The 25,131-nt window shown below is 41.2% G+C and overlaps 3 protein-coding genes across 3 annotated transcripts in view; 1 reads left to right on the top strand and 2 right to left on the bottom strand.

The window, feature by feature from the left end:
- Nucleotides 1-3,480, bottom strand: part of LOC311264718 (uncharacterized protein) — a 39,653-nt gene extending 36,173 nt beyond the window's left edge. The window contains exons 1-3 of the mRNA XM_084365809.1: nt 3,210-3,480; nt 1,908-2,036; nt 332-406 (exon numbers count right to left, since the gene is read on the bottom strand). Coding sequence (XP_084221935.1) covers nt 332-406; nt 1,908-2,036; nt 3,210-3,284 — 279 coding nt within the window. The 5' untranslated portion in view covers nt 3,285-3,480. The remainder of the gene's footprint in view (nt 1-331; nt 407-1,907; nt 2,037-3,209) is intronic.
- cd40 (CD40 molecule, TNF receptor superfamily member 5) overlaps nt 1-13,994 on the top strand; it is a 34,914-nt gene extending 20,920 nt beyond the window's left edge. The window contains exons 2-10 of the mRNA XM_084367844.1: nt 7,287-7,472; nt 8,031-8,109; nt 10,176-10,298; nt 10,397-10,543; nt 10,666-10,762; nt 11,799-11,857; nt 12,356-12,448; nt 12,545-12,564; nt 13,336-13,994. Coding sequence (XP_084223970.1) covers nt 7,392-7,472; nt 8,031-8,109; nt 10,176-10,298; nt 10,397-10,543; nt 10,666-10,762; nt 11,799-11,857; nt 12,356-12,448; nt 12,545-12,564; nt 13,336-13,632 — 996 coding nt within the window. The 5' untranslated portion in view covers nt 7,287-7,391 and the 3' untranslated portion in view covers nt 13,633-13,994. The remainder of the gene's footprint in view (nt 1-7,286; nt 7,473-8,030; nt 8,110-10,175; nt 10,299-10,396; nt 10,544-10,665; nt 10,763-11,798; nt 11,858-12,355; nt 12,449-12,544; nt 12,565-13,335) is intronic.
- Nucleotides 13,995-16,110: 2,116 nt separating this feature from the next.
- irx7 (iroquois homeobox 7) lies at nt 16,111-17,654 on the bottom strand. Its single transcript, XM_084365906.1, has 2 exons — nt 17,429-17,654; nt 16,111-17,104 (listed from the first exon to the last, which is right to left on the bottom strand). The coding sequence occupies exons 1-2, from the start codon at nt 17,651-17,653 to the stop codon at nt 16,355-16,357; spliced, it is 975 nt and encodes a 324-aa protein (XP_084222032.1). The 5' UTR covers nt 17,654; the 3' UTR covers nt 16,111-16,354.
- Between the last annotated feature and the right edge of the window lie 7,477 nt (nt 17,655-25,131).

Raw genomic sequence — 25,131 nt, 5'->3', positions numbered from 1 at the left:
ATGCTAACTTCGGTAGATATCTCTGGAAAACAGTGCACAGATGTTTTATTTGTTCACATTCTGTTGATAATTTGTGTTAATCATCATTCATGTCCTCCTCAGGATGACTTCGTAATCTCTTTGGTTTTAAATTATTGTTTCATATGTATAGCACCTTATCAGGTACAAATTTACATTTGTGCAACACCCTAACATGTAGTGTGTTAAACATGGTAACCATCAAACCTGCTCGACATCGTGTTATCACTACTGTATTCGCATGAAAATCACAGAGCTGCTGTCTCCGCAAGCTGTTAGTAAATGTAAATGTTTCTTGTTTTTCTCAACTCACCTGAAGAACCCGCTTCTGCCACCTGTAGTGGCTGTGCTTGTGAACACTGAAGTTGTACTGCGAGCGCTGCTGTTCCTGCAACAACACCCAAAACAAGACAATCGTCAGACGTTGTGGGAAAGCACCTTTTAGTAATGCGAGGGATAGTTTCTTTTGTCCTCTCACTGTTTCCTGCTAAGGTGACGAATAATGTATTATTAAGGAATAAGGCGCAGTCTTCGGATACTTTTCTTTAGTAAAACTACTTATAACACTGTAAAAATACTCATGTACAAGTTAAAGTCCTGCATTGAAAGTGACGCTGATGTAAAAGTAAGTAAGAAAATGTACTTTTGTGCAGCAATTTTTCACATTTGAGAGGTTAGAATGATTAATTGCTTCACATCAGTCAATCAATGAATCAACTAATGGTTTCAGCCGTACTTGTTTGTATTATTAGGTCGTTTAATTTAGAACAAAACATCATATCTTATAAATTATAATTTGTAAAGTCACTTGTTACTTAAAGCTGTCAGAGGAGTACAATAGAGGTAGAAGAAGAGAGTATCAGGAAGTTGAACTACATGAAACTACTCGAGTAAATGTTCTTAGATACATTCCACCACTTATCAAAGGTAAGTGGTCAGTGGCAGATTTATTTTAAAACCGATCCAGCAGGCTCAGCAACTTGTTAACAAAACAACTACTGAGGAGCAGCGCACACACACACACACACACACACACACACACGAGGAAGAAGTTTTAAGTTTACAAGACAAGTTTCATGCAGCTTTTTTTTCAAGCAGCTCATTTACACAGGATACCTCTCTTATGTCCGTTTGTTTTGGATTCAAGTCAGCGCTAAGACTAGAGGCGGGAGGAAACAGCTCGCCCCACTCTCTTTAAAGTAAAACTCACTAAATGACATGTTGTATTTTGTTTGTTTATTCAGCAAACAAGAACAGTGAGTCTTGTCACCGTGAGGTCACCAGGCAGTAGTGAACTCTGACAGAGGAGCAGAGATGGAAACCAATAAGGCACATTTTCTTGCACGTTAATCCCATTTTTCAACCAATTATCTAGAAAAAAGTTGATATTGTATGTTTCTGGAAACCAGTTTCATGTTTTCATATCATGCAGATATGTTGACACTGAACAATTTTATGTTGTGACAAGGCAATGGTTGAGTTCTGGTTAGGAAAAGATCATGGTTTGGCTTAAATCACCTGCTTTTGTTGACCTAAAGACGGCTGCATAATCTCCTGACCCGCTGCTAAATTTACTCAGTTGAAGTGAAACAGTGGTCTCTCAATTGACAGCCCCTCATATATATGTCATGTAGATATGATAGGTATTGTAGAAATGTTGATATGATAAAGATGAAACATACAAATGTAACTAATCCATCAGTGGTGGACACAGAAAGGACACTTTATCATGTTTTATCTACCACAGAGGACATGGTGAGATCACCCAGCTGCAAACACTTCACCTTTCTCCTCAAAATGAAATATAAAACTATGCTGTGTTCAAACTCAGGTCAGCATGAGAGTTATGTGATCAAATATTGAGAAAGCTCAGTTCATGATGGTAGTACCTCTTCAGCCGGACTCTTCTGTTTGAGCAGCTTCTTCTCGTCCTTCCTGGCCAGGTTGAGAGCGTCCTCGATGGACAGCTCTCCGTTCTTCACCATGTTCATGATGCTCAGCTGCATCTCGTTGCTCAACTGAAAGCACAAAAACAACAGGAAATAATTATAAACTGTACTAAGTTTACTAATACATGTATTTGTGTGTCTTCTGACACTTGCAAGCCGTCCCTAGTAAATAAGAAACTGTTCTCAAAGTCTAATCTGGATAATAAAGATTAAATAAATGAATAGAAATAATGGCAATTGTTAGGTTTTATCAACTGTGAACTAAACATATTGTATGTGAACAATTATGGTTCATATTTCCCAAAGTATTCATGGTAAAGAGACTAAATTTAGCCCTTTAAAGGGGCACTATGTTGTGTCAAACTCAAGAGTTTTAATATTTACAATATCAATGAGGTAATAACACAAACACAGAATTTTTTTTTTTTTTCCGTAACTGATAAAACAAGCTGTTCTCTGAGGAAAACACTGAAAGGTGGCAGGGTCCGCCAAATCTAAACAAAGTAAAACAGTATGAAATTGTGTTGTCGTTTAAGGTCAGTTTGTTTATTCAGTTTATTCAAGCATGAAAACAACAAGAGTTTGTTTATTCAGTTTGTTTAGGCAAAGTTTCTATTTCTTCTGAAAATCCACACAGTGCAGCTTTAAAGCGCTCTTTCATTTAAACTAATGAATAACTCGTAACTGCAAAACCACTTTTATAACTTCCTTTCATGCTTTCGTGCTCTTCCTTTTAACTTCACAGGAACACTCCCTCAGCGCTCTTTAAGAAATGTGTGATGGTTTGATAAAAAGGGCAAAGATTAGTCAGTATCAGCTCGCTGGAATTATAAAGAGGAACCACTATGTTGTAAAGTACAATCAGGCTCGAACACATGCTGTTACAGGAACACGCTGCCTTCCGTAAATCAGTCACTATCTGTCTGGTTTCTGTGTAAAATAAAGGTCCCTGTGTGGGAAACTTCTAACAGCAGGGAAGTCAGGTTGAATTGAGGAAGTAAGAATGCCTGAGAGCGTCCCTCATGCTGAACCAAACCTCTGTATCCTCTTGAGGCTCGGGAGTGACGTTAATGAAAGCGAGAGGACTGTTTTCCCAGGAGCTGAGTACAGTAAAGGCAGTGCCGCTGACAGCTGCAGAAAACATTCATTTCCAGCTTTCGTACACATGGTGAGATAGAAAATTGGCACCTGGTATTTAAAGATCTTGCTGCTTGATCTAAGAAATATCAACTTAAATCTTACCTGTGGCAAGTCCTCAGGTCGTCTGTCCACTCTGGGCAGAGCCTCTTTCTTTTTTGCTCCTAAACTTGGCATCATAAGTTTTTAGGTTTCACACAATAATCCATGCAGACGCTCAGTCACAACTGATCCGCTTTTACAGCAACGACATGAAAGTTGTCTTGTTATTTGTGTGTGTTTTTGTTCCCCCTCATGCAAGACCTAAACAAGGATCTTCCTCTCTCTGAGGGTTAAACCGCTGTGATTTCCGTCACGCAGCTCAGGTTACACTGCAGCCAGGTAAGGCAGGTAAGAGTTGTTCAGCCACACCCACAACAACACACAAGCTTTTATCTGCATTTCCAGTCAGTTTGCATGTGTCGACTTGCAAGACAATGTGCCTTATCTGCTGCACAGCCGGGTTTATCCAGTAGAGAGCGCTAAGAAACCTGAAGCTCTTTCCCCAACACCCATAATAATACAATTCAATACAGTACACAAAGAAAAGTTGAGACTCTTAAGATTTGAAATAAACTTTTTTTAAGTGTTGCTATTAAAGGATAAATTCGCCCAAAAATGAAAATTAAATCATTATCAACTCCTCCTGAAGCTGATGGAAAGTCAGGTGAAGTTTCCACAAAACATTTCTGGGGCAGTTTCACAGTAAAAACAGTATTTCAGCTTCTCCTAAACAGCTGAAGTAGATGGGAACTTTTTAAAAAAACAACTGTAAAAAAAAAAAAATGCATTTTAAGCATTAATTTGGGATCTTCCAGAGACTTGGATTATGCCGGATGAGCTGTAAGGAGCCTTTTTTAAAACAAGTCCTCGTCTACTTCAGTTGTTTAGGAGAACGCTGCAACACTGTCTTGCTGTGAAGCTCCAGAAATGTTTTGTGAAAAAAACTGTATTTTAAATATTATATGGAAAACTCATTAATTCAAACATCCGAATTATGTCAAATCAGGTTCACAGCTCACTGTGAAGACATTTTGGAAACAATACAGAATTTTTTGTTTCTAAAACTCAAAGATTCAAGTTTTTCTAGAAAAAATAAATTATGGTTTTAGTTCATTTCCAAACTTAAAAGATTGAATTTGACTTAAACTGTATGATTCTTATTGTAAATACAGGTAAAGTCACCTGCATCACTTTCTCATGATTATTTACATATTCATAGCTGCCCGGCAAACTGTGCAGTATACAGAGGTTATAATGGATTTTATGCCTTTTTAGACTGATTATTTAACCCTAGAACATTATTGCCTGCTTGCCTAAAAAATGCTCATTCTCTAATCAGTGTGCACTGATTTTCTGGTGTTTGGTGCACAAGAGTGACGTTGGAGATTAAGGTGAAGGATTGGAGGTCACAATAAATGTAAGAATCGAGACAAATGCACATCAGAAAACTCAATAATTTGCCAGTTAAAGTTAAAGTTGTGGTTTATATTATATTAGTAATTAGTCTAATAGTTTTGGACGGTTGATTTCCTGTTTGTTTTGATTGTGTGTCATCTACTAACTGCATGAAATAGAGCTGCTAATTATCAGTGACAGCAGATGACTGCATGTGGTTTGGTGTGCACCACAATTACTTAAGTATCGTCATATCTAATCAGTAAGTGAAAATATCACCTCATTCAACACAGAGATACGGAGGGACTTTACCTATGAGAGGTGGATTATCACCACCAACAGTGTAGTTTAATACTTTTATTAATCAGTCAGTACTTTTATGAGAAGTCTACTCACTGATATTGGATTTTAATCTCATATTTTATCCTGAAAAATGGTCAAATTAGGTCAAATAAGAACAAAAACACAGAGGCGTGAGTAGGAAAACATTAGCTCAGGTTATTTTTTTATGTTCAAGTGAAAAAGGGATGGAAAGTTTCCATTTTAACTTCCCCACCCCTTCACCCAGCACACCATCATCCCTCAGTCCTCAATCCTGGCACAGAGTTCAGAGTTTTCATTTCCAGATGCCATGAGCAGAGCTAACACAAGAAAAGACACAAATGTCAGTGCAAAGGATGAAAAATACACTAAATTTACAGGTTAATACTTAAGAACAGTCTACTTCCTCTAGGAAAAGAAGTTATACAGGTCCAGTGCCATCTGTCCACTTTCTACTTCTCTCTTACATTTAGATCCACTGTGACTTGAAGTTGTTTTACCGTATTGTGGCTGTAGACATCCTGAATATGAGCAAAAGTTCAGATATGTCATCATATAAATATTCCAATAAAAATGTAAACTGGAATGACTTTAGTTTGAATTCAATCATTCATGAGGAACTGGGAATTTCCAGCGAGGAAAAAAAAAGCTTTCGAGAAATCGACTTCCTCGTACTTTTTATGCGCAGCCGGCACCTGTGCCGTAATTGCAGGAATACGCGGGCAACACAATCTGAACGGCCGCTGGCGTGACTCGGACCAAACAAACAAACAAACAAACAAACAAAATATGCAGATGTTTCACTTCATCGCGTCATGTTGACTGCTGATGTCCTACACATGCGCAGTGAGGTCAAGCCTCAGCAGCAGTTACACGGTGACCATGCGGGAAACCCCCCGCACGAAAAGTTCTTGGGGAATCCCTTTAATTGGTGGGACTTCAGGCTCTACCAGAGAACAGGGCTGGTCAGAATAATAAAAACAATCAGTCCTTTCAGAAGCTTTACAGGAAGTCACAAGGTTTACAATAATACTATTATAAATATTGTTTATTTATCTTATCTAACAAAGCACAACACCCACATGTTGTGTTTATCCTTTTAAAATGTTACTACTGCTGAATGTAATAAAGTACATGTACTCATAGCCTGCTGTACTTAAATACATTTTTGAGGTACTTCTGCTTGAGTATTTCCATTTTGTGTGACTTTACACGACTCCACAGCATTTCCGAGGGAAATATTGTACTTTTTACTGCATTACCTTTATTTAATATTTTTATTCTTTCATATTTTACATACATAATTTAATTTATTAAGTACAATGCATTTGAGTACATTAAATTAACCAATTTCATAACCATCTGAAGTAGATGGGGACTTGATGAGGGAAAAAAATACTAAGAAAAAACAACAAAAATGGCTCCGTACAGCTCGTCCAGCGTAATCCAAGTCTCCAGAAGCCTCATTTGAGAAGACGTAATTTAAACCTTTAAGGCGCGGTCAAGTTGGTGCATCCACTTCAGACAGGGAGCAAGCTAAAGCTGTTAACTCAGCAGCTACAGTGAAGATTTTGGCTTGAAAATGGGTGTAAATAACATCTTTTCAAATCAATCTGAGATCTCGTGGCTCCTGGAGACTTGGATTATGCCGAACAAGCTTGTGAAGCCTTTATTTGAGGTAGTTTTTTTAGGTTTTAAAGGTGCAATTTGTAAAAATTGGGCACCTGTTGAATTCATTCTCTAAACAAATAAGGGGCAGCATATTGAAGTAACTGCTAACTGGTGTTAACTGTAGCTGCTGTTAGCCTGGGTATCTCAGTTAGCCGTGCAGCTAGCTGTCTGGACTCGGAGCACCAGCGGAGTATTTGTGTTATTTTAGATCACACTACCTTGCATGACCCACCTTACCCTGCCTCTGATTGGCTACATCCTGCCCGTTAAGTAATGCCCATGTGTAGTTTTCACCAAAGATCGAACAGAGGCGAGATGTCTGACTCTGTCGCTAAAACAGAGCATTCAAGACAGTGTGTAAAGGGATGCTGCAGCAGTGCAGCGTATGAGGAAAAATTGTGTTTTTTGAAAATTAAGGTATGTAAACCTAGTTTCTAGGACCCCCAGATTAACATTTCTACATAGTGCACCTTTAAGTAAGATGATAATGTGTTCACTTGTTTTGGAGTATTCTCACACTGTCATATTGCTGCTGAACTTCAACTTTCACCACAGTTTGAGCTGTGAAGAAGTAATAACCTCTGACTTCTAGTCTAAAAAATCCAGCTGTGGCTGCTGTGGTAGTGACACATGAGGTGGTTCACATTATATCAAAATCCTGGTGTGGTTAAGGGAGGAACCAAACTGTGAGCTACAATTGGCTACTGTTGCAGGAAATGGTCAAATGAGAACGTGTGAAACTCCCCTCAACAGCTCCTTCTACAGGAGGAAATACCCTGTGAGGAGCTGAGGCTTAAAGCTGAGTTCAACTGAGAGCGGAGACAGACTGCAGACGGTGTGTGGAGGAGAACAGACGATATGCTGCGATTAACACGACTCACGAACATGGATCCATCTCTGCTGATGATGATGAAGATGATGGTGATGATGTCTCTGGTGGTGAGTGAGCTGATTATTGTGTTTTATTCTGGAAAGGTTCGGTTTTTACTGTGAATAAGTGGCACAGCTCAGGCTCGTTTGCACTGTCTGATCCAGATGTGTCATTGTAGGCTTCAATTCAGACTTATTTCAGTTTACAATCGTTATATATTTTACTCAGAAGTGTCGTTTAATCACACATCTGGTCGAGTTTGTGCGCATTTTTGTTTTTGGAGAGGTCACACCCAGTGGCGCACGTCTGTTAGAAAGATTACTTTCACTTTCGTTTTCCTCAGAAACAAGGAGGCGTTGGTGAACACACGACTTTAACTGAACCCCTCATACGCAAATAACGATATTAACAGCGTAAAATGTAAAAAGAAAGAGCCAAGTGCACCTGTCTGTGAGTTTCACTGTCAACTGGGTGTTGAATGTTTGGGACTTTCCGTCACGCCCCTTACAGTCTGCTGTGAGGAAGTGAACCAACAGTCATACTGAGAGAGAGCAGCACTGCACATTAGACAAAGGCTTAAATGCATTTGTATTCATGCTTATGTGCAAAACTCTTTGTTTCCACAGGTGATGACCACTCAGTCAATTTGTGACCCGTACACTCAGTATAAGATCGGAGACCAGTGCTGCAAAATGTGTGGACCAGGTATGTGAACTGAAGAAATGATTATTATGAAAGTGACAAAGTGATCTGTCTGTCTTGGATCATGTTATTTCTGTTACCAACCCTGAGATGTTGTAGTCACACAGACAGTTGTAATAAACCCCTTTCCACCAAGGCGGTTCAGGTGCTGGTTCGGAGACGGTGCCTACTCTGGAACCGGCTCTTTGGGTTTCAACGGGAAAACTGGCACCAGCACTCTTTTGGTCTATAACAAAAGAAAAAACGCTTACGTCAACGCCAACTTAAACGGCTTATGACATCATTTTTAGAAACCAGAGCCAGTGTAACGTCGTCTGACTTATCTATCGGAGAATAAACAAAAGATTTCCAATATGGACGCCAAATTAAAAAGGCAGTGGTCCGAGGACCGGTCGTGTTTGGGTGTGTTCATGCAAAGCCAGGAGCGACACTTGGAGACGTATACTGAATGATGTGACTCTGTGATGGGTGTCATGCCTGTGGAAAAGCGGACCGGTTCTTAAAAGGTTGGCAGGTTGAACCAACTCTGGACCAGCACCGGGTCAAAAAGGGACTTCAGCCTGTTCACTGACTGTAGAAAATGAGCTACAATGCAGATCCTCTTGTATCCAGGTGTAAATGTAGGCGTTTGAATCCCGTCAGTAGCCGTGTGAGTTAAATAATCATGAAATATAAATAGAAGACAAAGAAGGCAAAAGGGAAAACATCTCAAGGTCACAGTCTCTTCTCAAACAGCATCAATACTGATGTTAAAATATTACTTTTGCTTTCACTTACCATCCCTCCTAACCTTCACTCGATTCTCTTTCACTTTCTCCATCCTGACATCCACAGGAAGGAAAAGATCACTTATTTGTTTTCCTGCCAGGATGACATTCACTAACACACATTAGCATAGCATTATTTATAGCATATAAGTAATTTATTTTAAAAAATGGCTGTAAGGTTTGAAGTAGGTAGGATGAGGGTCGTGTTGGATGGATGATTGGGGTCGAAGAGAGGGATGAAGTGGGGATCGATCGGAGTCGAGGTGTGGCCGGAGCATCTTGGACCCGGGGAGGACGAGACTCGGGGTGACTCACCGTCCCCTGTGGTTCCTATAATAGAGAAGAGGGAAGGTTACTGAGGTGGAAGTATTAGGCCTAACACACGTCTTTGTTGGTGGGAAGGAACCGGAGCACCGGGTAAAACCCACACGAGCATGAAAGGGAGAGAAGAGAAGAACCGGTTTTGGGGGGGAGGGTTTTGAGAACTTGAGACAGACGGGAGAGAAAGGCGTGAGACTCACCTATCTGCACAGGTGGTTTGATCCTGCTCCCGAACTTTAGTCATATAAACTTCATTAGAGGACAAATCGACACCACTCTGTCTGTTGAATATGAAGCTTTCAGGCCTTTTTTCAAGCAAAACTAGTGAAACATCCTGAACCTTCTCTTCTCGAATGACGGGGGGTTTGCTCCATTTTACTGTGTTACTGTGAAAGTGAATATCTTTGGGTCGTGGACGTGGAACAAACAAGACATTTCAAGATGTCACCTTGGACTCTAGGGAGTTGGGATGGGCTTTTTTTTTGTTACTGAACTATTAATTGAAATTGAAAGTATGTCAGCTGCAGTTGTGGGTTAGTCATTCCTCCCAGCCAAGAAATAAAACGTCAGGAAATTACAACTTCTTGTGTTTTTACACTTAAGGCTCATTTATGCTCAACCTCAACAGACAGTGACTACTGAACAGCTGGGAGGAGATTGGACGGGATGCATGTTAGCAAAGAGACAAAAAAGGAAAAGTCGGCGCGAGACCGAGCTCTAGAGGTGCTGCTGGATGGATTTTGTTGCTTTTGGGAGAAGCCAGGCTAGCTGTTCACCCCTCTTTGCAGTCTTTGTGCTAAACTAAGCTAAGCTAAGCTAAGTGTCCTGGCTGGAGCTTTGTACTGAACAGACAAACATGAGAGTGGCATCCGTCAAACTATTGGTTTTAAACCTCAGGCTCACGTACACTTGAGATAAATGCTGTAATGTCGCCCTGTACTGCGTTTTCTTTTGACTGTAAAGCGACACTATGTTTTTCAGGGACCAGCATGACGTCCATCGGCACTTGTGAGGAACCTCAATGCAAACCATGCGGGAAAAATGAATATCAGGAAAAATACACAAGGGAACTGAAGTGTTTACGTCAGCCATACTGCGACCAAAGTAAGACTTTGTGACAAATTTAACAAAAACTCTTCCTGTATTGATGGACACCTGTTTGACGTAGCACAATGTGCAACTTGTGTCCGCTCTTGGTTCAGATCAAAACTTTGATATTCCTGTCCACGAACCCACGAAACGAAGCATCTGCAAGTGCACAGAGGGATACCACTGCTCCGATCAGGAAGCATGTATGACCTGTGTGCCACACAGCAAATGCAAACTAGGTGATGGAGTTCAGTACTCAGGTACGACACATCTTTTTGATCCATCCAAGCCTTTTTTTTTTTGTTGCACTGAATATAAAGGATGATCTGCTCTGTGTACACACTGTGCTGAATCCATTGTGGCCATCACATTTGTCTTTCAGGCAATCACTCACATGACACAGTGTGTGAGAAATGCCTCGAGGGCTCCACGTTTTCTGATGAGGAGTCGTCGGTCGGTGTCTGTAAGAAGCTGACAGAGTAAGTATTGAAACTACGATACATTAAATTAAAAGACTCAGCAACACCCCATAAACATGAGATCGGTATCAATCTTCTTAGCCAAGTCTTGGCAAGAAGGTCATAATGCGGAAAAAGTTGGTTTGGGGTTAGGTTGTTGTTCAGGTTGTCAGCTTATGTATGAACCTAAAACCGCTGTGTGAAACAGGGTCGCAACTAATCTTTTCACTGTCGATTAATTTGTTGATTATTTTCGGTGTTAAACGACAAATTTTAGGAAAAACAGGAATAATCGTGGAGAGAGAGACTCAACAAATGCTTCTGAGGCCCTGTTCACACGGGACAAGTATGACCTGGGTGTAAAAATCCACCACATATTAGCTACTAAACACAGAGAATGTGTTTACTGTGATAATATTAGTCCCATGCGAATTGGCATGTCTGTGATTTGGGGTTGTAATACTTTGTAAACAACAGAGAAATTATGAAATACGATCGCGGCTCATAACCGGTTTAACAGCAAGCAACAACTCTGCAGTGTGGTCGTCTGCATCGACGTTTAAAAGATGACAGCGAGGGTCAGGAGCAACCGAAGATCGTTAACATGTGCAGGGACCGTCTACAAAGTGCAACACCGAAAGGCGAACATATTCGATGACTTCATTCTTGTGCGGCGTACTCAATCCATCGATCAATAAATCAAACTTTTATTATATACCGAAGTTGACAACATATCCAGGAGATAATGTCAGTAAACACGAGCAGAATACAGACTTATCCGGTGCCGATGCGTCAACGAAACACAGATGTGAGGTGATGATTTCTGAATCACCTGAGGTCCCCTGATAATATTAGACTCGTGGGAAAGGGGCTTCTAGCAGTAAGAGAGGTGGGGAGGGGAGTATGAGAATGATTGGACTCGTGTCATAGCCGTCACAGTCACAGATCTCAAAGTTGTTTGATCTTTTTGGACCTTTCAGGACAAACAGTCAGCTGAATGTGAATCTACTGAGCACAATAAAAAAAAGAGACATTAACGCTGTGACTTTCTTTGCAGATGTGGGTTCGGACAATACGTTAAAGAAAAGGGAACGAGCACATCCGACACCGTCTGTGGTAAGTTCTGCGTGTAGGCTGATGAATTGAAAAAAAACCTTCTCACTTTTCACTCTCCCGCTATCTGCAGCTGTGTGGTTAGTGGCGCCTCGCTCAAAACGAAACTCTGTAGGCGATGAGGTGTTACAGCTAGTAAATCTATGTTGGTCTGTGGTTTTCAGTGTGGGATTCAAAGCCTTCACCTACACAGTGTTTACACTACATGTGTGTGCCAACTCCGCTATGTTTAAAAAGCTCAAGTCACTTTATTAAGAATTCAAATTGAAGCATTTCTCTCTGAAAATCATCTTCTTTATTTGCGCTTCCTCTGCCGAAGTGTAAGCGGATGTGAAAGTATTTTTCAGTGACGAGCTATAAACTGATTTCCTGTGGTGGAGGACATATTTTACTCACATTGTCTAGTTATCCTGTATTACAGGAGCCAGTAGATTGTGAAGATGTTGACTTGTTCTGAGGTATTCAGTTTGTGGTTTATGGCTTTTCTCTGTTGTCTTGCAGGAGGAGCCTCACGGACACATGTTGTGATCGCCGTTGTGATTTCTTTGGTCGTGGCCGTAGTTCTAGCTGCAGTCCTGTGTCTTCTGTGCAAACGTAAATACTCTCCGCCACAGTGTGTTTAATGAGTTCAAGTTTTGGAAATCAACTCAACGCACTCACGTTCTCCATCTTTCTTTCCTTTCGTGTTAGGTCAACGCTGCCAAGAAAAGGTAAAGGTAAATGTGATTTTTCTCTTTCTTGGATTAGTCTCTCATGTGGCATATTCACTTGAGTAACAGGAATCACTCTGTAAACAACACAGATAATTAATAATGTTCACGTTGTCTCAAGAGGCAGATTGATCCCACTTTTATATCTGCACGCTCAGTACTCCACTTTAGTACGATTCTGAGGTACTAGCACTAAAGCACTAGCACTCGAGTATTTAGATTTTTCAGCATCCTCCTAAACAACTTAAGCAGGATGGGGGAAAAAACATAGAACATAAAATGGCTCCATTTAGCTCCAACAGCAGTTGGTGATCAGCTTAGCTTAGCATAAAGACTGGAAATGGGGGGAAACTGCTAGCCTGGCTCCGTCCAGAGGGAACAAAATCTGCCTCTAAAGCTCATTAATTTACATGTTATTTAATCTGTGCAAAGATTAAAGTATAAAAAAAACTTTTGGATATGGAAACTGGATATGTTTTATTCACTTTTCATTAGCCAGGCTAGCTGTTTCAAGACGTCATGCTAAGATAAGCCAACTGTCTTACTCTCAACAGAAAGCGATCAAGCGTATTTCCCCCCAAAATGTTTTAAATGACGTTTAACTTAGCGTCTGCAGGGTCTCCAGCACAGATTAAGCTGTTTACAGGGTTGTTGGGTTTTGTGTTTATTTGGATGTTTCCCAAGTGGAGTGATCTGATTTTAGAAACTAAAAATCATGACTGAAAACACAATATTCTATATTTCTAACATTTCTACATTTTCCTCTTGCAGGGCTGTTTCGAATCGTGTCGGGAACCACAGAGGGAGAAGCTGAACGAGGAGAAAATTTTCATACCCGAACAACCTGATCCTCTCGACGAGGAGTCCATGTCGCCTGAGATGCAGTCCACGCAGGAGGAGGGGTTCACGAGGACGCCGGAGGAAGACGATGAGCAGAGCGTGCCGATGTCACCGACGGCGTTGACCGATCGAGGAAACCTGGTGACGCAGGAGAACGGGAAGACGGAGCAGCTCTCCCGACAGGAGTCACAAACGCAGTGCACAGACAGTTTTGATACTAGTTTGTAATTATGAATGTAGACCGGTGTGTGTTGTTGTATATAATTCTCCACCTAAAGATGTAAATAATCGTCTGAAGTGTTAACAATAAATTCAAGTCATGTGCTGTAGCGAAGACGTTGTAGTCTGACAATACTAGGAAATAGACGGACTACAGAATATGACTGGACTGCATTAGTCGTATTAGTTAGGCGTCTGTTTCACTGTGTGTTCATATTGTATTTACATGTGGTCGTCAACTTTTATGTGAATTGTTTGCATAATACTTCTGTATATTTGCATGAGGTGCACGGGTGATAGGGCAATAACTGTGCATGACAGCAGCGTGTAATTTAAAAGCTTTGAATTTGCATTAAAATGCATGCCACCGATGAAGTGTGTACTTTTCCTGCTGTTGGTCAGTGTGTGTGGTTTAATTCAGGTCTTTAAAAGTCAGAAAAAAAACTTTCCCATGAAGCTTTGGGGGATGTAAACAGGAAGCATAACATGGCAGTGGACTCAGTAGCGATCCATGCTGTTGGCTACACCTTGAGCCCAGTTATTTTAGCCTATTTGTCTCCATTTTTGAATATTGGCAGCATTAAAAGTATGCCGAATTAACATCAAGCACGTCCTGTTTGCATTGTGCCCACGATTGTGCAGACAATTAACACGGCATTGCTTTTATACCGAAGGAAACTTAAAAACGTGAAGATTCTCAAGGGAGTCTGGAATTACGCGAGTCGTCTGTGATTCTAAGCGGATTTATGGACGTTTATTCGCAATTCATCGGAAATAATGACATCCTCGGGAGGCGTAAGACACAATGAATCTAAAAATATTTGTTTTATAAATGTCTGTCATGATTTGATTGAGTTATTGCTCCGGGAAGAGTCTGGTATTTGACGCAAACGGCGCCCATCGGACGCAGAGCTTTTTTAACGTATCTCAATTGCCTCCATGACGTTTGTGTTTTGATGAGTGAGCCAAATTCGGCTAAAATAACTGACCTATTTATTTTTTATAACTCGGGAATACACCTGTCCCTTTCACCTGTAGTGCCACAGTTTAAACATTAAACACTGTAAATCGTGCTGTTACTCCTGTTTTCCTCAGAGGGGTGCTAGAGGTTCATGGACCATCACAGTATAGTGACTCTCCAGTGTGCCAAGACTGAAACTGTAAGAATAAGCAACATAAAGGAGTCATTAAGCAGCACTGTACAAGTCCAAATCAAAAGGAGACCCAGTTTGAAGTTGAATGCCTTTATATTCTGTTGTATTCATGTGTTTGCTGTGAGAAGAAGGGGCTCAGATAAGAGCTAATCTCCCCTCTGTGTGTTCCTGTTTGTAGGGATTTACATGGAGAGGTGAGGCAACTGCATCCCAGGCCGGTTGCTCCAGGGGCTTTCTCATTATCCCGGGATTAATGGAGGTACAGCCCTTTGAATTTACATGGGAACCTGTGTGATTGATGGTGAAGACTCCCTCAGCCAACCACGAATCATTACTGACACCTCAAACGACCTCTGGGCCTGCCGTCTAATCTGAAGGGAATTTTTGCACTGTATACATGAAGGGGTACACCTTAAAGGAAAAAGTCACCTAAAAATGAAAATCCAGTTATTATTTACTCCCCTCCACGTGGATTTGAAAGTAAGGTGAAGTTTCGTGGTGCACAAAACATTTCTGGAGCTTCACGGTAAAACAGCGTCCTCCTAAACAACTGAAGTCGATGGGGACTTGTTTCAAAATGTAAACAACAAACAAAAAGAAACATACAATGAGTTCATACGGCTTGCATGACGTAATCTAAGCCCCAAATTGATTTTAAAAGACATTATTTACACCCTCGACTCGAGCTCTTGCACCCACTTGAGACAGGTTGCTCGCTAATGCTTTAAGTTTAGTAGCCACAGTGGAAATTTTCAGTTTGAAAAAGCGGCTAAATAACGTCTTTTCAAATCAACTCGGGATCTCAGGGCTTCCAGACTCTTGGATTACCGCGACCTGAACATTTTATGTTTATTTTGGTTGTGTTTTCTTTACATTTTAAAACAAGTCCCCATCTACTTCAGTTGTTCAGGAGAACGCTGTGCAGCTCCAGGAATGTTTTTCCGGACTACAAAACTTCACCCGACCTTCAATGAGCATGAGGCTGAGTAGGTAAAGACTGAATCTTCATTTTGGGGTGAACTGTTCCTTTAAGGACTCTTGAGGTCTCATGGCTGAGGATTAAAAAAGCAACAAAACTGACCAGAAACCAGTTTGGGAAGACTGAAAAGACTTTGGTTTGATATGCAAAGTAAGGCCAATACTGTCTTTGTGCTCATCATTTACATGAACAACAGGAAACACAAGAAGTTTAGTTAATATGTTAAAGGAAAGACTTCCTTCTGTGCAAGGCCTTTAAAACACAAACGTTTTAGTTTTTTGTTGCTTAATTTTCCATTTTTTACGCACAGCATGCCGCCCAAACACAGACAAGCAGAACACGTCAGGATTTCGCTAGAAGCTGAAGTTTATTTAAGCAAAAATATTTCTTCATGATTAGACAAAGGAGACATAATTTACAGGTCGTTGATGGAAAAATACAGCTACATTTATTTACAATAACACGGTAAGTCTTTGGTCTCAGAACAGAATTTCATTTCACTGCAAACTTCAGGAGGAAATCCCTGAGGTCTGAAGGTTTTAAAGTGCAAAAAGATGTGGACAGTGTCTTTTTTTTAATGTGTCTCCAAACGGACGCATCAGACGATTTCACGCTGCGTGGTGTAACATGAGGGAACAAACAGTCCGTTTCTTGAAGCCCACTCGGCCCACAGTTTCCCGGCCGGGTGGTAAATACTGTCCAGAGGTTTCTTCACAGTCTCTGAGGTGGCGGTCTCAGCCAAAGACCAGATTTTGGGTTTCTGGCTGCTAATGTTTTCTTTACTTTCCAAAGCGGACGGCGCGTCGTCAGAGTCACTCTTTTCAACTTTCTTGACAAGTGCAAGTTCTCTGTCTTCACGCTCGCTGCTCGGCTGCATCTCCAAACGCGCGTCCACAGGTGCCGCGCCATCCAACGCGCTCTCCACCTGCTCGTCTGCGCGCTCAGTTTGAGCCTCGTCCAAGTGACATTTCTGCAGAGAGACGTCTTCGTCGTCGCTCTCTCCCTCCTGCTCCTCGTCCTCCTCGTCTGATTTTCCCTTGCACGCCCAGCTCACCCTGTTCTCCTTCTTCAGGCGTCGCCTCGCGTTGGCGAACCAGGTGGAGACCTGCGTGAGGCTCATTTTAGTGATGATGGCGAGCATGATTTTCTCGCCCTTGGTCGGATACGGGTTCTTCAGGTGCTCGTTCAGCCAGGCCTTCAGCGCCCCGGTGCTCTCGCGGGTGGCCACCTTGGCGACCCTGCCGGGGTCCTCGGCTGCTCCCGGACGGTAGGGCGGGTAGAAAGCTCCTCCACGAGCCAGGAGCGCGTGATGGTAGGGGGAGGCGGCCTTCAAGTCGAAACCGCTGCTCTGGAAAAGAGAAAGAAGGAACGTTAGGAGCGAGAAATTACGCACGGAGTTGGCGACCCCTTGACCCAGGGCGCACAGGACAATGAGTGTTTGGTTTACTGAAAGAAATACAATGAAGGAGAAATCCTCTTGAATTATTTAGAAAAAAAATGTTCTTTTAGACTTTGCAAGCTGACATAACATAACATATCTGAGACGATGATGCTTTTTCTGCACATTCAGCTTTTCAACATCAGATTTTACGCACATTTTTGTAAAAGATTGCAGTAAAAAGTTGCAGTTTGAAGCTTCTAGTGTGAAACAATTCGTGAATGATCAACTCACCATGTGTGTGATGGGCCTGTGGTGCGTATATGGGATAAAGTTGTATCCTTGTAGTCCTGAGTATGTGATGGGAACCCCAGCCGCCATCGCTGCCAGCTGCTGAGCCTGCTGCTGCTGCTGCTGCACAGCCGGCGAGCATCCCAGCACCGGGATCTGATATCCAGTCGGCATGCTGATGTTCCTCTCCAAGAAGTAGCTGCCAAATCCAGTTTGCGATGCGGGCATCTTTCCTGCGTCCCAGCGAGTCGAGGTTTGAGTGGCAATCCAACCTCCCGGATCTATTTATACACACCCAGCTGCCAGCGTGTGTGTGCCGGGGGGGAGGGCGGGGGAGGTCCCTCTGGTATTGACTGACAGCTACGCTCAAAAGACCCACAGCTTTCACTGGCAATAAATCCCATCAAAGAAGCCCTCCGCTGTTCCTTTTAGCGTTTTGGTGGAGAGGCTAAATATGTGCTACTTATCGCAACGCAGCGAGTTCTGGAGAGGACTGAAGTTTCAATTCTAATGCAGCCTTTTCTTTGGAGAGGTGGGGAAAGACTCAGAGAATTAACTCCGTGCAACAACCAAACGTCTTGTATTTGTGTCATAAAATAAAGTCTTGTATCATTTTTTAGATTAAAAACAAAATATCATTTAATTTCTACAAACGCACAAACACAGTTTTTAGATTTTAAATACTTTCATGGCGTCCTGATCTTTATGTTTCAAACCTTTTAATTTTTTTTTTTTTTTTTTGCCTCTTATTTAATTTCCACGACAAGGAAGCTCTCACCAGTTCGGTGTAACTTTTTTTTATTTTTTATTTTTCCGACGATTTCAACACTTCTCATGTCTGGCACTAATCGGCGGAGATCTTTTAAATAAAACGACCTGAATTCAGTTAACAACATCGTGCCAGTCTCTACTGTCGCTCCTCACACTTCATCACCTACAGATCTGTAGTTTTCTGAATTGAATTAACCCTCTCAATGACATTAAACCGCGCTAATAAACAAACAAAGTGCATTTTACGCACGCGTAAAAGTGTCGCTGGGAAAGTTCTCCGAAATAAACGTCTTGCATTTTTTTATTTTTTTTATTTAATCGACTAAAAATGAAACAGTTGTCATTCAGCTTCTCTCTTTTTATTTGTTAATTTATTGACTGCAGCACAACAAACTGCCTTTTACATGTCGGATGGCTTTGTTTTGGCTGAAGCGCAACGTTTCAATGGCCCTAATTAAACGAGGTTAAGTGAAACAGGTGTTGACTAATGTATATGATAATTGTGAGATAACAGATGCTAATGTGTGTGTGTGTGTGTGTGTGTGTGTGTGTGTGTGTGTGGATGGGGGGTTGTTAGAGATAAGAGGAGAAGATTACACTTCTTATTCCACCCTCACCCCCCACTCATGCCCTTCAAAAGAGCCACAGTTAAGCTCAGTGTTTGGGTTCAAAGGAGCAGCACACCTCCTTATCTCTGATCATTTTGATTATTATATTAACAGTGTGAAGAGGTCTAGTGCTGCTGCTGGCGATGGTGGTGCTACTTTTATGAATGAAAGGTGGGAAAATCATTAAAGGAGTGTTGATTCAGAAAGTTCAGGGATGATACTTAAAGATACTCCATTTTAAAATCAGCTTGTTTTGATTTCACGATCCAAACTTTTGTTCCAGTTGCGTTTATTTTTCTTTCTTTGGTTGCATTTAAGTCAAATCCTCCGACGTGTAGCCTCCACATGTCCAGTGCACTGACTCATGACAGCCTAACTATTTTTATCTATTTATTTGCTCTCACTCTCGGCTTCAATGAGACACTTTTCAGTAAAATTGCTTTTAATGACACTCATTTAAAATTAAAGCAGACACAGCGGCATAAAACACATTTGAACTTCAACAACATCTCTTCTATTTTTGCTGAAAATGAAAAATTGAAATGATGAATGAATCCAAGAGAGCCTAATGAACACAAAATTGATTTGTAGCATTTGAGCCTTTCAAAGTCTTTTAAAAGTTATGAATGTCTGAGCTTGTGCATAAATCTGACTTTTTACACTTTATACAAGAAACCTCTGTGTCTGTTTGTCAGAGTGGAACAGCTGAGAAATAATTAATCTTCCAAATATAACCGGGATAAAAGTTCAACTATGCGATGTAATACATTTGTTCCCTTGTCGTAGCAAATTGGGTTACAGTCGCTTATTAAGAATTTACACACAGAGTTGTGAGTTTATCAGGAACAACTAAAACTAATCCAGCCTAATGCAACAGAGCTGCAATAACTCCGACCGTCATGAATGTTGTAATGTTCAGATTGTGCTGGAACTGTGTTAGAGAGGCGTTTATTCAACTTTCTGATCATTTTTCAGGCTGCTGTTTTTTTTCCTTTTACATACAAAGACACAAGTTGCATTAATGTACTCTGATCTGTCTCTATGTGAGCTGTGGACCAGTGAGCGAGGCACAGAAAAACATAGAGAGATAGATCTGTGGATGTGATGTATCCAAGTAGCAATTTAATTAAAAATATGACAATATATAAGGAGTTTGGTTTGTAGAGAAATCCTTCATCTTTGATGTTTTTAACAAGTTGGGCAGATTAATTTCTAAAATTCAGCATCTGTTAATTTTTCACCAATATTAAGAAATTAATGAACAGTGGTGGATTGTACTTAAGTAGCCTGCATTTACTCGAGTACTGCACTGACCTTTTTAATTTCCTGTCACTGTTTTCCTTTACTCAGCTACATTTATATGACAGCTATGGTTACTAGTTACCTTATTGTATAAAGTATTATAGATTAAAATACTGTAGTCAAAATTTGTTCCACCTCAACCTGCGACAACGTCAAGATTATACACGCAGCGTACACATTTCTGCATTAGCAACAAAAAACATTTTTCTGCTGCAAAATAAGTCCTTTTAATTTTCTTCTGAACTTTTAACTCAGGTCAGATTTTTTAATGCAGAATGCAATTACTTGTCTTTAACTTAAATAAAGGACCTGAATACTTTCTTCCATCACTGTTGATAAAAAGTATTTTCTCTTCTACAAACACAAAAGCACCGACACTGATCACACAAAATGCAACAGGGAACTTGAACTCCTCGAGGTGTTTTGGACGACCATCATTAGAGTATCTGCTAAATGAAAGTAACGCACCTTGTGAGTGATTCTGGAGGAAACGCTGCCGACTGGTCGATGGTCAGTAGAAACAATCTTCAACAATAATTAGAGCCATGCACACAGTGGAAAACTAGTTGGAAATGATTTATGTTTTACTGGATAAACAGCTCCATAGTTTCATGTCAACATTCCTAATCATAACCGATAAAGACTGCGGTCAGCCCGGCTTGTGATTGGCTCAGAGGAACAACACGCAGTCCTGTGTTTGTTCGATAACTTAGTCGAAGCTCTGGAGCCTCGAGGGCACGCTCGTCTGTGACTGTGCTTAATATGCTTAGCAGAGCACTCTTACTGTGTTCATCGAGCTTCTGTAGTGTGTTTAAAGTATTTTGTTTTCATTTTCAACCTTTTATTTGAAGAGGAAAGTTTTCAGGAGGATCTTTATCCGGTTACAGCTGCAGGTTGCAGACTTGCCGCTTCGGTTTGGCACATACAATAAACTGTCTTCAACTTTGGGTTTGCAGCATTTTTCCATAATAGTCTGGCATTTTGTTGACCCACCAGGTCATTAATTAATCACACGAACAATCAGCAGAGTCATTGATCATTTCCCTGCAAGTGTTGCGTTACCCCCAAGAGGTGTCTCTGATATAACTGAATGTAAACTTGTGTACGACCATGGGAGAGAGATACTGTGGCCAGCCTCGAATGAAAAGCGGCAGAGCTGGGGGGGAAAAGAAGGAATTTATTTGGGTGGGGTCCACAGAACCTAAAGCAAATTTGAACAAGAGCAACAATGGGGGCCGAGCAGAGTGCAAAGAGAAGGAGGCTTAAAGCATCAGTAGTCGACATCTCACAACACAAACAGCTCAGGGCAGCGGCCTTTGTCCTCCCTCGCAGAACCTCTTTTCATTCCCTTCCTCTTTTGGCAGCTCGGTCACAATGCAGGTGTTGGTCTTGCTCTGACAGGTCGAGTTTGCGCTGTTTGCCGTTAGGATGTCGGTCGTTTACAGGAGAGAAAAGTGGCCAAATGGAAAGGCGATTGTCCCTCAGTGCCCGGAGAGATACTGAGCGAAGATAGCAAACAGGATGAAATTATCTTTATCTCTTGAGTCATTCCTCTGTATGGAAACATGTCTGCTATCTCCCTTTATCTACAGATCCTCCTGCACATTCCACATCACAACTCGAACCCTCAGACGCGTCAGTTAAATACGGTCCTGGTTTGAGGGTAAAAAAAAAAAAGCAGAACGACAGCGTGACGGGCTAATGAGCAGGTCAGGACAAAAGGTTTTCGGTGTGACCTCAATTACAGGCAATCCCCTACCTGCGGGCTGACAAAGGGACCGAACATGCAATTAGAACGGCTCATAGGTAGGTGTGAACAAGACAACAAAAGCCTGGAGAGAATCCACACAGTCCTCAACACCTATCGCTTGTTAGTTTATTTTTACTGCAGCAGAGACCGAGAGGGGAGAAAGCCGACTCTTAGAAAGTGAGGACGAGGAGGAGAAGGAATTAGATTTATTTTGGGTTCATCGTGTGAATAATCTGACGATGATGTCAGGTCCCGTGCGTCTTTTATGTAGGATTTCAACTTTTTTTTTTACTTTTATGATTACAGAATCTCTCTCCAGCTCCTACACTCGTATTTATTTGTCAAAAAAAGGAGACAAAACTCAGCGTAAACAAAGTTACAGATGGTTTTGATTGAATTTGTTTGGCCACGATAATCGTGTAGGGAAAATCTTGAAAACCGTGACAGCTGAGACGTTAAAAAAGAGGAAAATTGTGAATTTAAAGATGTTTTCATGATATACACTGGGTTATAAATCAGCATGGTAACAGAAAATGTATATTATTACGTACTATTCCTATAATGAATATATAGCAGACAGACAGAGCTGATAATATGGAGTCAAACTGCTTTCAGTGACATAAAATTGGATTTGACAAAACATTTAATTAGAATTTTTGTGATGTTTTTTGCACCTTTGAGGTCAGAATCGTTCTTGATTTTGTTGCAGTAGTGATGTCAGTTAGATTTGGTTTGTACCCTCTTGATGCATAAACTACAGGTCATGAACATCTCACTTTGTAAGAAAGTAAATTTTTGTGTCTCAGTCCCAACTGACGCTTTGGGATGACGACTGACCCGAACTACAATCCCCAAAGCGGCAGTATTTGAAGTCGGGAACGAGACTTAAAAATCAACTTATCTTCTTACAAAGGGGACCAGAAATGTTAAATAATAGTTAAACCATTAACTATTTAAAGTATTTGGACAGAATATTAAAATATACCCACAGATCAAACTCCCAACAAAGAAACATTTCAAACTACATTTTAAAAAAAGGAGAATTTACATAGTTAAAGCCGCAGAGAGTCAATCGACAACAAATACATAATGGTCTCCAACCAGAACTGCAATTTTCCTCCCTAATGAGATTTTCCTGGGGCACCAACACAAATGGAGAGATGTAAGCAAAGTGTGAATGTTATCAAGCGCTCCCACCTCTTTACTATCTGACCCCCTCTTCCCAGACCCCCTTCCACTCTTTGTCCTTTGTCATTACTCTTATCAGGACCACTCTATCATTCTTTCAAAATAGTAGTGGCGCTGAAACCGATTGCAAATGTAAGTATGTCTTTGTTTAGGGCCGGCCGGTGGCCCGCCTCCCAGCTCCCTCCTGGGTGCAGCCTGATTGACGGCCCTCCGCTGGGTGAGTGACAGGCGGCGTTGGTTGGGCCCTGATGGCCGGTGTGACAGCTGGTGCTGCTGCTGGAGTCTCCCTGTGTCGGGGGCCCGGTAGGTGGGTGCTCAGCTAGAGCCCTGGCCCAGTTTGCATGAGCCCGGTCAGAGCGGCCTCCCCAGTGTGCTCGTTGTTGCAGATCAGCTTGTTGTTAGCTCGCTGCGCCCTGTTTGTACACATTAGCTGCAGGTTTCCCTGCACATATGTCAGGAGGACTTTTCTCCTGCCAACAGTGTTTCCATCTGGGTTATTTATGAGCGTGAGAGTATAAATAAAATAATCTTTGCATTTATCATCGTAAACACACAGTATGTAACTTCTGCTGTTAGGGGTCTTCAACCAAAACTATGAAAACAAGTTGTTTAGAGAGAAACAACCACCATTTCTGATGAAAATCAATCTGATCAGGGCAGAAATGATCAAGGACGAGATAATCTGTAAAATTTTTATTCATGTTGCTTCCTGACTTTTTATCTCGTGTTTCCCCTGAAGTAATAGCGATAGGCAGTCCGAGTGAAACGCAACGTTACCTTGAACAGAACTATGGATTTCTCCCTGTGTTTGAACCAGAGACGGGATGATATAAGTAACGCTGATTGCGATAAGTTGATCGTGGTGAATTGGGATAATCGTTAATATCCTCACGAGCGACTCCAGTCCAGTCCTGGATTGATTTCTTGGTGAATTTTGAAATGCCACAGGATGCTTCCTATCTGTGATACAGTAAAAATATGTTTCTTAACTAAACGTCAGGTGAAGTGATTCCAGCATGCTTTAATGCCATTTTAAGAGTTTTAAGCGTATTGTGATGATTATCGGGATAATATCGTAAATCACAATAGTTTTTGGTGGATTATTGTGACAGAAGCAGAAGAAGCATGTAAACAAGTAATAACTAGTTTATAACACACTATAAAGTGGTGGTATGCAGCTACAGGACTGTGTTTTCATGGATTGTCATTAATTCTCATTTACACACCAGCCTCAGTTTATGAGATACGATGATATATTTGAGCTCACAGCTGCGTTACAGAATGTTATAAACAATTTATTATACATGTTAAATGCTAAATAGGGAGACTTAAAAGAAAACTGTTGCTTTTTTTATGCTATAAACTTTATTATCGTGTTACAGTGTTTTCTTTACCTCAGCTGCATGTTTACAGCATAAAAAAGGCAGATATGTTGGTTTTCTTTGACTAAGACGGCGTTTTTTGTTTTTGTTCCTCTTCTCCATCAAGATACAAGTTAGACGAAAAAATCCTCGGATGTGTATCTAAGATCCTTCACCTCATTTTCCAGAGAAATAAAAAGTTTTAAGAGCGGCGTTAACTACATTTAATGCAGAAGCTCCACAGCGAACAAACTGGAGCTGATGCATTTATCATTTTCTGTCTTTGGCCTCACAGTGAGCAGCTAATGAGGTTATTGGGCATCTGTGACGTGACATCTACATTTTGGCCTATTTGTGAAACAATGGTAACAAGGAAGCCGGGGACATTGGGCTCTGTGTTTTCCAACTCAAAATAACAAAGCCACGCAGCCGCTGGTGGGAGGCTGTGCTCTCATGGAAATGAGCAACTGAACCAACAATGTAGCGCCTAATCTCTACAGAGAGAGGAATCAGTTACACAGCAGTATGCACCCCTCAATGCTTTTCATTAGAGTCAGCGTGCTATTGAAACAGTCACTCCACCCCCCTGACTCACACACACACATATACATGCACACACACACACACACACACACACACACACACACACACAACCCTCGTGTGTAGCCACAGGCACTACTCATACATGCACCAGATACAAGGTAGCCCCCCAACAACAGAGGGGCT

Source organism: Pagrus pagrus, assembly GCF_965226575.1.
Source record: "Pagrus pagrus genome assembly, chromosome: 11".
NCBI classification, from domain to species: Eukaryota; Metazoa; Chordata; class Actinopteri; order Spariformes; family Sparidae; genus Pagrus; species Pagrus pagrus.
The sequence above is the reverse complement of the archived record's forward strand: the minus strand, read 5'-3'. Positions and strand labels throughout refer to the sequence as shown.

What these genes read in the sequence shown, in the direction of transcription:
- irx7 (XM_084365906.1), bottom strand. Translation starts at nt 17,653, where the DNA reads ATGCCCGCATCGCAAACTGGATTTGGCAGCTACTTCTTGGAGAGGAAC. An exon ending in ACAGGCCCATCACACACATG is followed by an intron (nt 17,105 to 17,428) that starts GTGAGTTGATCA and finishes TCTCTTTTCCAG; the next exon opens with AGCAGCGGTTTCGACTTGAA.